The sequence below is a fragment of the Lates calcarifer genome, linkage group LG6 (genome assembly GCF_001640805.2).
Source record: "Lates calcarifer isolate ASB-BC8 linkage group LG6, TLL_Latcal_v3, whole genome shotgun sequence".
Lineage (NCBI taxonomy): Eukaryota > Metazoa > Chordata > Actinopteri > Centropomidae > Lates > Lates calcarifer.
Genome location: NC_066838.1, coordinates 1,221,938 through 1,233,811, shown reverse-complemented (window position 1 = coordinate 1,233,811; position 11,874 = coordinate 1,221,938). Strand labels below are relative to the sequence as shown.

General features: G+C 41.2%; 1 protein-coding gene across 1 annotated transcript; it reads right to left on the bottom strand.

The window, feature by feature from the left end:
- Positions 1–588: 588 nt before the first annotated feature.
- On the bottom strand, positions 589–10,744 carry LOC108900512 (zinc finger protein PLAGL2). Its single transcript, XM_018701602.2, has 2 exons — positions 10,471–10,744; positions 589–7,921 (listed from the first exon to the last, which is right to left on the bottom strand). The coding sequence occupies exon 2, from the start codon at positions 7,480–7,482 to the stop codon at positions 6,187–6,189; it is 1,296 nt and encodes a 431-aa protein (XP_018557118.1). The 5' UTR covers positions 7,483–7,921; positions 10,471–10,744; the 3' UTR covers positions 589–6,186.
- Between the last annotated feature and the right edge of the window lie 1,130 nt (positions 10,745–11,874).

Sequence of the window (11,874 nt, the reverse complement as noted above, 5' to 3'; positions counted from 1 at the left end):
TGTATAGGCACATAACCACCAACAGCTAGACTGGTGTGAAGCAGTCAGTATTTTTACTGTGCAGAACACAGGAGCTGTTGCCTCTATCACTTAGTTTTGAGTTACCGTGTGATACTCTCCTGTAAGTGATCTGAATACTTCTTCCAGCACTGTAAATCACACAATAACACAAAGTTATTGAGCAAGGCAGCTGATGCCAATATATCCTGACTTTTAGGGTCAAGTTCCAACAACACTGGATTGAAGTGAATTTCTAATCTGCAAGGCCAATTAACCACAATGACATCACTGTGATATCATCAGAGTTGGTGTGATTTCTTGATTTCTCAACATGATTGTATAAATTCTTAATATCTGTTCAGCTTATATACAAGATGTTGAGCTCTGTACTGGTTTGGCCCAAATCATCAGGACAGTACAGAAGAGGCTCTGCAAACTGTTGGGACAAGTAATATGTCTGGATTTACTGGTTTCTTCATTATTTTTCATTGTTCCTTGAGATTAGTGTCAATCAAACTTTGGTTAATTTTTGACCACCCTCCAACTCCAACATCAACTCCATTATAGTTAAACAACACAGACACAGTGGAAATCTAAAGATTTATTTTGTATTACTTTATACTCAGATAATTAGAAAATGACAACTTTTCTTTTCAATGTATTCTAGTCTATTAAGTGATAATACAAACACCTAAAGCAAAACTTGTCTAAGTTAAAGTTAGTGAAACCTGCATTGTGGTGGTTCTCAGAGCCAACCTAAATGCAGGTAACACAACAGTACAGAATAGTCATGTAGTGAAATGAGTCCTGGTATCCTGTGACCCCTGCTCTCAACCGCCTCTGTACATTCAGTCTGGAATGCTTCAACTTGTGTTTGTTGTTATTCAAACACATTGTCCCATCTACAAACGTGGCATAGAGACTGTGCAGAAACAGAAGACATGTACCAATATAATGATATATACATGTTAATGACTCAAGGTCGGAGTCATTGGTTCTCTGAAAATATGGCCTGAGTATTTTTCAACGTGAGCCTACTACTGGGCAGACCCTGTGTTTGTAGTAATATAGTTAATTGCAAATTTGTTTAGAATATGCACCCTGTAAATTTTGACAAGAGAGGTGATAAGACAGGTGTTTTTCTAAATGACAAAACAGGTCAATTGTTAAGCACTCCTATTGACAAGACATCATCATCTGTCACTACCTTCCACAACAATTACAAAAGATCATTAAGAAAAAGGTTTAATAGTGCTCTTGTCATCCATCACCTACTAACTAGAACTGCTTGGCTAAGGGTAAGAAAAGATTATGGTTATAGTTAAAAGACACTGACATTTACTGTTGGTAAGAAACAGAGTGGGAACAGCAGCACCCTGTGTCAACATCACATGCTTTGTTGACCTACTATCCTCAACAACCTCTTCTCTACAAGATTTTACAGTGCAATTGCAATGTCATGTCTCTTCCTGATGGACAGCAGCTATTATCTGCACAACTATGTGGAGGTATGAAACTAGGTAGGGTCTGAGCGTCTCCCTCATGCTCTTTTTTTACATAGTAAAAGTACAAGTAGTACTAATGTAGGGCCCTTATCAGATACTTTGGTTTAGTGGTGCATATTCCCAAAACTGCAACTCACTACTTTACAGTTAACCAATTTATACATCATGAATATGGGTCCTTCAAGATTCCCCAGAGTCTGGTATTGTAGGTCTGTGTGACCGTATAAAAGAGGAAATATCCAAGCTGATTTTCCCTGAGCCAATGGTGTGCAGTGGCTGCAGCATTTTACCCCAGCCAAACCCCACTGATGTGTTCAAACTGCTTCTGCGTCTGATTGATGAGTAAACACCACAAAAGGTATTCAAATTGACAATGGTAAGTACCAGGAAATCAGCAAACACTAACACTGCAGAAGCTGGAATCAGTGAATGTTTAACATGGTTCCTGATAAAAATGCATCACTTAGAGCAGGACCGTCAATTTGGAACAGTACTTTTAGGTGAAGTGCTCAAAGTGGGAATCCAGAATACCCAAGTGTTTTCTGTACATTCCAACATGCAGCTGTGGAATGCCTTTAGATCAAGGCCCAGATTCTTAAACAGAGTAAACATTCCAGACTGAACAGGCAGACACACAGCATTACAACACAACAGCTGACAGATAATGTGATTCTGGTTAAGATAGACATCATTCTGCTGTGAGCTAACCTCAGTAAAAACTATGGAGCTACAAAGTACATGTGCTTGTTCTGACAAAAATAAAACTATACACAGTCATTTTCTCTGCAGTTAGATGGACAGTCACCTGTCTCTTCTCTGAGGTAGTAAATAAGTAGAAATATCATTAAAGGCAAGTACAGAGAACTATGTTTGACTCTGGAACACCCCACTAGGACTTGAGTGTGTACCCAGTCCTTCAAAGTTGAATTTTGAACATATCCCCATGTTCAACAGTGGTAAAAACTGCCTAACTGTTACAGGTTAAAACTATTTCTAATGATTTTTGCAGAAAGATATATGACAAGGTAGAGGTAGAAAGTTTGACTGAATTATAATATCAATGTCTGCTGCTAGATAAAGAGTTTAGATTCATAAAATCTACCTTTATAGTTTCAATCTAATGGCACAAGTAAGAGCCAAAGTAACTAGAATCAAATACAAATAGTAACAGAAACCCACAGTTCTGTATGTTTGAGGTACAGATCAAATTCATCCTTTTTTTTTTAATGTCATAAGTGCTTAAACCCAGTCAAGAGATTAGACACTCTTAGAGAGGCACAACAGTAGCATTTTAAGACATTGGTGCAACATTTTGAAGCTTGTTACAATCCTAATGAGAGAAGTCCTTTAACATGTGGTTTGCGGAATTAAGGCAAAAGAGAGAGCAACATCATCTCTCTTCTCTAAATATCTCTTTTTCCAATATCACATCAATCACTCACAACATTCAGCTGGAGGGCTCCTAAATCCCTTCTACACTTGATCAATTTCACAAGTGGAGTATCCGTTATTGAAAAGCTGCTGGTTAGGATCCATTATTCTTGCCATGCTGCAGTGCAACTCTGTTAAAGGAACCTTGAATCACAACAGGCCAGCTGCTCCTCAGCTGCCTCTTCTCTGGCTCTCCTGTCTGCAGCAAAGACAAGGCCAGGACGAGAGGGGGAGTCACCTTTTAGTCCTAAGTACATCAGAACGTCTTGTGATCCAACACCACAGCCTCAGATAAATGGATGTAAATACCAACAGTGACATTGTAAAAGTTAGGTTCAAGTGCTCTGGAAGGCATTTGTAGAATTTATGCTGCATTCTATTCAAAAATAAAGTCAGAAATTCAAACAAGCAGGTCACAGTTACAATCTGCTCAAATCCAGTGGTACAGTTTGAAAAGCACAAAACAGGTAACAGGGAGCACTCTGAGACTTCCCCTTTGCCTAAATTACAAAGCTGTTCCAAGTGCCCCAGGTCATGTCATGTAACTAGGGTTGCCACCTTCCACTGTGGAAAATATGGAAATGGGGGGGGCAGGGATACATGACCTCTACTTATGGTTAGGGTAAGGGGTTGGGCATTTAGTTGTGATTGTTGAGGTTTGGGTAAGGGGCTAAGGAATGCATTATATCAATGAGTGTCCTCACAAAGATAGATGAATGTGTGTATCTGCATCTCTTCAACAAGCTGCTATAAATTCCTACTGCATGCAGTGCAGATGGAAAGTTCATCACAAACCAATTCTCAACCAGTGGAAAACAGAAAATATAAAATGCTAGCTGTCACCACCATTGTCATTTTTATGCTCATCTGTACACTCACACGTCATGCCATCGTAAAGAGCATACAAGCACTGCAATATGTTATCCATCTAATCTATCTATCCCAAAGGTCCTCACTCCCAAGGTCTAGAAGTCAAAGCATAGCCATACAAGTACACACACAGGGGTGGGAGGTGTGCACCTCGCCTCCTCTGCAACCTAAAGTTGCCGTAACACTTTTCAATGCATAGATCTGTGGGGATGTTCACATGCGTCATTGGAGAAGCATGAAACTGTAAGTGTCACAGTTCAGGAACATGGACATTCAGTCACTAAGCTGGTCATGAAAAATATTTTGCTACTTTGTACTTATCTGACATACCCCACCCTACCTTAAAAGTCATTAAAAAAACTGCCTACCACCAAGTTCAGAATTTTCATCATTATTCTCATAACACATTTTTTGAGCACCTAAGCGTTGGTTCTGTGAGATGCTATCAGAGGTTATTTCTCGCATGTATTTTAAAAGGGACAGGCAGCAACCCTGTAATCAGTGACATGGTTGGCACAGAGTGTCGGCAACTGAATATTTTATAGTTCTCTGTTTGACCTTTAAACACAGCAGATTCGAGGGCTTTAAGGATTACACGGCTACCACACTGCTCTCTGAGGCCCAGGCAGAGAGGCACAAGACACACTAAGGATGCTGAGAGCATCACAGGAGGGAGGAACAAATGAATCTCAGAAAACCAGCAGGAATTTCAAATAAGCTCACCTGTTGGTTGCCAGTTCAGTTACAGGTGATCTGTATTGTGTCTCAATAACTGAACTATTTTGAATAATAGTAAATACAGTGTATGGAGTTCAGCAATATTTGATCTAAGCAACACTTCTCTGTCTGAACAGTTTCTATTGTGTCAAATGTTCTGGCCCAAAGGGTAAGAGCACTAAAAAAGGTTCTGAAAAACCTTTACCTATAGATAGCAGTGGAGCAGCAGCTTTCTGCCTTCTGTGAGTTAGCATGACTTTGACCTTTAATGACCTGCAATGTTGAAAATGAACATAAGTGCATTTAATCTAGTGATGCTACATTAAAGAACAGGGAAAAGTAGCTATGTAGCAGTTATTAGTTTGTGTTACTATGCTGATGTGATGTCAGATAACTTCATCTAAATTTTCTCAGGGCTTCCAATATGGAATTTCAGCACGAAGAGCTCTTCTGTTACATTTGTCCAATACAGAGCATCAGAATCTGAGACTGTGGTTACTGGTTCAATTCCAGTAACAATGTGTTACATTTTTGATTTACTAGTTGTTCAGTTGATTAATAATAGATTAGACACAGATGAGCGATAAATTAAAGGAAAAACCAAAATAAAGTGTCTTAGTAAGGTGTTGGACCACCATGTCCTGCCAGAGCAGCTTCAATGCACCTTTGTATTGATTCTACAAGTCTCTGGAACTCTACTGGAGGGATGGAACCATTCTCGAAAAGATGTACCCTTATTTTGATTTGATGATGATGGTGGAGAGCATTTTCTAACATGTCGGTCCAAAATCTCCCACAGGTGTTCGACTGGATTGAGATCTGGTGACTGTGAAGGCCACAGTATATGGTTTAAGTAATTTTCCCTATAGATAAGGGAATGGTCATTCTGTTTCTCCACTCATTTCTCACATTTTTCCTTTAATCTGTCATCCATCTGTCAAAATTTAGTCAGTGCAGTCTAGCTTTACAGTTACTGTTAAGTTAGTTACTGTAAGTGTTACTGACTGCACTTACAGACACTAGGCCAACAGGCCAAAGACTAAATCTGAATTAATGGTTAAATGTACACCACTTGAAATAATGGCTGATCGTGAAATTTGGTCATTTAATATTTCTATCTGCTGGACACAGCAGTTGGTGTATTGCTTGATGATTGGCTGGGAAGCTCATTATTGCATATTTTAGTACATTAAGTTTTCTCCCTCTGTAAGGCTGTTTATGCTCTCATATTTTAAAATGAGAAAATCTCAAGTCAGTTTCAGTATGGATGGTGCCATTTTCTATCTCATGATTCAGAACTGGATAAAATATTCTCTAACCATGATAACCTAAAACTGGATGACTCTCAGCATTGTGCAGCACCTGTGACAAGTATGTTAAGTGCTTCCACTGTTGGTAATAGGTCTGACGAAAAGAGGTACTCTGTTTTGGTTGTAGTGAGACCATCAAATTTCCTCTAATGTTCAAGCTTCCTTTTTAAATAATGAGGTAATACTGATGAGGTGATTTGTTGTGTTCAACAAAAAACTACTTAGATTAGCATCATAAGCACCGACAGGCTAAACACATTTGTTTTACAATAAAGATGCTGTTCTCATGTTTTACCCTTTTGATGAAAAATCCATGAGCACGACAAAGGCAACATTTGTGGGGACAGAGCTGCTTACTGCTGAAAGGCCTGATAGTAGTGAGGTAGGGAGCCTGAAGTGCTCATAGAAGGACTGCTATAAGCCTGAGGTAGTTGGCTGTGGTTGTGGGCTCCAGGGCCCTGGGGTACATGAGCCTGGGAAGGCTGGAAAAAGGTAAAAGGCCCTGGGGCCTGGGAGGACAGCCCAGTGGAAGAGGATGGAGATGAAGTGGTTGTGGTGGCTGGTGGATAGCTCATCACTAACCCTCCCATCCCCATGTGAGGGCTGTAGGGTGGTAGGCTAAAAGGCAAGAAACCCAACAGAGGCCCGAGGTCCATGTTGGTGGTGCAGGACAGCTCGGCTGAGGAGACAGCAGGGCTCCGGCACAAGAGGTGGGGGTCACCACCAGAACCCACCCCTTCACCCAGAACCTCCCTCTGGGGGGAAGCAGAAGTAGAGGTAGAGGAGTTGACTGCACTCAGGTGAGGTGGGGGGGCACTCTGCAGGTCCAGCAGGAAACTGTCCACGTCGGTGCGAGGATATGAGGTAGATCCATGCTGGTACCTGGCCATGTTGCTGTAGGGCTGCTGCTGTGGAGCTGCTGGAGGCTGCAGATGATGGTGATGGGGGTGAGAGGGTTGGGGGGGCCTGTGGCGACCCACACCCATGCCTGAGGACAAGGAGCCCTGCATGAGGCCATGAGGGTGGCCCATCCCAGGGACAGGATTGGCCGTTGGGTAGGAGTTGTACATGTCCCTGGAGAAAGTCTCCATGGGCTCTTTAGAGACAGAGCCCATATCAGAGGTCACAGGGCTGGGCTCCTCCTTCACTGGGCACTGGGTGGCAGAGGTCGGTGTAGCCACAGGAGTGCTGGGAGTACAGGGTGGCATCAACCCTGACTCCTGGGCATGGCTCTTCTTCAAGTGGCGGGTCAGGTGGTCTCTGCGGCCAAAGCGTTGTGCACAGCGTGGGCACAGGAAATCACGACGCCCAGTGTGCACCACAGCATGCCGTCGGACATCCTTACGAGTGTAAAACCGGCGGTCACATCGCTCACATGAATACTTTCTCTCTCTCACTGGCACAGCAGTATTAGCACTGCCCTCTGACGGGGGTGGCCTGTCTGTATGGCCGCCCAGGTGCTCCAGCAGGGAAGGCGCCCCCTCGGGGCAGGGTAGGCCTGCTGCAGCGCTGTGAGCTGCCACCAGGTGGCGTCTGTAACCCAGCTGGGTGTTGTATTGCTTCCCACAGTCCTGGCAGTGAAAGAGCTGTCTGCTGGCTGGGTGGCTCTCCTGCAGCTGGCTCTTCAGATGGTCCTGTTGGTGGAACATGGTCTAACAGAAGGAACAGTGCTGGCTCTGCTGCTGCATAGGGACTCTGGCCAAGAGCCTGAGCAGACACAGACAAGACTCATGAGGATTCTCCAGAGAGCTGACCATCAACCTCTTGTCGTTTTGTTAACTTAGAGTACTAGAATTAATGCTAAGTGCTGTTTGTTGACTGTTTGATGGTTTCTTGCAGCAATGACTAGTGGTCTGTCCTGCCTTGCTGAGGCAAGCCTGTGTCCAGCACTTGGTTTCTGTGACAGCAGCTGCCATAGCAACCCCAAAAGGGCTGCGGTGATGAGGAGCTTTGGAAGCTCTGACTGAATCTGTGTGTTTCCTGAGAAGAGCTCTTGTGTTGGCCCACAGTCTATTTTAGTATTCAGCAGCCCTGAACGCCACAGTCACAGCAGCTGAATCACAGAGGCAGCTCAACATCTTTGCAGACCTGCAAACCAGATAACAGTGTTAATTTGTGAAAATGATACCTGACTGACTTTGAATAATAATAACTACGTAAAAGAAAAATATAATTCACGCATTTTACTCTACAGGTCCATGGAGTAAGGGCAATACATATTTATTTTCTGTATGTTTCTGCTATTGACCATTTGCTCTTTTCAAACCCACTTCAATGTGTTTCAATGAAACCCTCTTAACTTTTGTACTGCTTTCTGTAGTGCAGGCAAGTTATCACAGTCATTTCTTTGTACTTTTTAATACCACTCACTTCATCTACACCCTCTGCTTTTATCACAGAAGAACACGTCTTATTATTATTATTAGCAGATAAAATGTAAACACCAACCAATTTGTGCTTTTTATGGCGAGACATATTGAAGCCCATGCCCAACACTGCTCAAATCATGTAACTTAGTTGATGAATGATTTCTTTTGAGGAAGAGGATAAAAGTAGTCAGATGACAAATGATGAGGATAACACTTTTTTTTTGTAAAGAGTTGGACAATATGACAGTATGTATCATGAGACAACAGTTTTGTCAACCTGCATAGATTTGACTATTATTTCCTCTTAGATAACTCTAATTCTAATTTTGTTTGCATTAGGCTATAGCAGTCACTGTTTTTAATTTATTGCCAGGGCTGCTTTTGACCTACAGGATATTTACCAGCCACAACAGCAAGGCTTACATTATTTTTACCATTTGAGTACTGAGTACTCATTTAATACTTATAAGTCGGACCACCACCATGTTCAGGTGTCACTGCTGGTGTGATCCTCTCACAAGATGTTCTCTAGTTTACTGATTTATTTATCAGAGACACTGGGCATCAATAAAAATCACTGTAAATTAGTTAAATGTCAATTTTGTTTCTGTAATCTCTGCTATTTCTGCCGCTTAGCTCATTCTGAGGTCGCAGCTACAGGTCAACATTAATAAACTCACACTGAAAACTGTTCTGTCTTGAATCTTTCAGTTTAAGGTATTCATAAATGTAGGTACTTAATGTAAAAACCCAAGCCTAATTAAAATGATACATACTACCGAACACCAATCCTACTGTATATTTTATCTACAAAATTGGGGCGTTAAATTATATTTAACATGATACTAACATGTTAACTAATTAACATGAAATAAATCAACAGCCTAGCATTGGTCCCTAAATATCCCCATTGTGGGACTAATAATGGATTATCTTATCTTATATTCAAAGATTAAGTATGTGATGATGTTACCCTTTGGTTTACATTGGGATCATGGATTGTACCTTTAGCTGGTACACCATATAACATGTAAGCTCATCCTGGACTTCTCCATCATTTCTTTATATATCTTATATATCTTTCTTTATAAATTGCGCCTACACGTTATGAGATGCGTGATATTAATTTAAAATGTTAGTGCTGGCTTGGGGCTGTTGCATCAGTGATGTATGAAACACAGCTGACTTGAGTTCTTTGATCAAAGCAGGGCAAAAATGATACCGCCACATTCACTAAACCATTACCTCTCCAAACTGTCCACTGCTGCTCGAATGTAAAAAAGGGAACATTTTTACATTTACAGGTAGGCTACCTGACAATCCTACTGGTTTTTACTCAGTGTTTTAAGTAATGTAATTCTCTTTGTAACAAACTTGTGATTTGTGGCTACAGACATGAAACTGATTGTATGGGTACACTACAAACCAAGTTCATAAAATTAACGTTTCCTAGTTGGTGACTGCTCAAGAGTGTATATCAAGTATACCACTGCTTGCATCAATAATGAAACACTCTGAAAAGGACAACGACTCAGAATGATGGTCTTTCCTTTCGAAAACCTTTACAAATATGACAATTTTACTTAAGTAATATTTACATTTAAGACTTATATTTTGAGACAGTCTAGTCTACTATTGTTCAGTAATAACAAAGACGCAGTAAAAATCTTGATAAAACCACTAAATAATGGCTCTTAATCGAGAGAAAAGTGATGGGAGTTGGTAGTGCCATCTTGTGGGTCCTCAGCATGGAGCTGCCATTAAGCTCTAATCCCCACACTTATTCAGCTTGAACGCTCTATTTTATGTTTAGCGACCGACGAAAATGCATGTTTTACGCCAAAAGAACCAAACCAAAAGAAGTAGGAAAAACCTATATCCAGGCTAATGGGAGACTGGCTGAAATAACGAGGTCTAAACTGGTAGAAACTGGTGGGACAGGGTCATTACCAGACCGGGGCTAAATTTGACTGCTAGCCTGACTGCGTCCACAAAATTCGGCAGCGGAGATGAAACTGGTTTTAGTGAAAGGAGCTCTGCGAATGTATTACGCTGGTTTTCTATCGATGAAACCCACCGAGTAGTGTTCGTGTGGCTGTGGGTGAAGTTAGACAGTTAGTCGAGTCGGCATGCTGATTAAAAAACAAAAGATGAGCGGCTCACTAAGTTGTATCGGAGTTTGTCTTGCGGGAGCTAACTCCTCTGTATTTTACCGAGCAGGTTTGGACTCCTGCTCGGGTCAGCAGACACAAATGAATTGATACTTACCGATTGTGCCTCGGTCCAGCTCTTCGTCCAGTCTCCGTTCCGTCCCCATATCGACATTTTGGAACAAGTTTTAAAGATGTTTATTAGAGTCCGGGCCTGGACTGCTGGGCGCCGCGCTGGAAGCCATGCATTCTGGGAGAGTGACGTCACACCCCGGGCCCTGAGGAACTCCGGCAGTGTAGGGATGTTGGATCTGTAGTGAGGGTTATTTTTGTGGAACCATCACAGAACCTTCAGGGAACGTTCCCCTAAAACGCCCCCACCCCCACCCCCTTATTTTATAGTTGGCAATAAAATTGCTGTCTTTAGAATTTCTTAGTTGACGAAATCAAATGCTATGTTGCAATACATCATATGCACTTATGACACACTTCCCACAGTCTTGGAGGTTGTCTTGGGGAAACTGACTGATGTGGGATGGTCGTCAGCTGATGCAGTTCACCAAGACCATCCATGCTGTAAATACTGGCCCATGTATACCTACAGACAACTCACATCCACCCTGCATCATCACCTCTTTGCACATTCAGCATCTCCTTAGCTCACAACACACATACACACACACACACACACAGTCATGCTCTGATGGCAAGCATTGCTGATTTTCACACCATTTCACACCACAATTTTCATTTGTTTTACTGTCATTTCTAACAAATTACATCTGGGTGTATCTGGGGAGACAATTTGTAACACAGTGTATGTCATTACATCTTCAGTATTACATTCTATTAAAGTATACAAACCATTACCATTACATGCTATTTATATCATAAAGTGTAACATAACATATTCATATATAATTTACATAATTGTCATATGTTCTTACTTACTCCGCTGATTTGTTTGTCACATGTAAATTATGACCCTTAGTGATTTGTGTGATTTGTTTTGATCTCAGTTATCAGTTTTGATGTGTAAAGTCATCTTCCCCATTTTCCATCTTAACTCTAATGCCATACAGTCCCATCATTGTTTTACAAATGCTCTGATAACTCCATAGACACTGAAACACAAAGCTGGTGTTTTAACATTTATACACTCTGACGTCTGTTTTTCAAGAGTTTGATTTTGAAAAGATGGTGATAAAGTCCTTATACTCTAGATGGATCATTGAAACCTAGAGAAAATACTGAACTGTCCAATGTACAAAGGTTATACAGACCTATACACACAGAGGCAAGGCTGTAAATGCTGACAAAAGTTCATCTGCAAAGTACTGACATGGACAGGCAAATGTGTAAAAATGTATTTTGTATTTCAAAAACTTTTTTTGTTGATTATTATCAGAAAGGACACATTTAAAGTCCTCTTTCACGGTTATCAAAAAATAAACAATGAAAACTTCAAAGGGCTGTGGATATGATTTATAGGTACTTTAGAGGCATCTTTATAAAATATAGA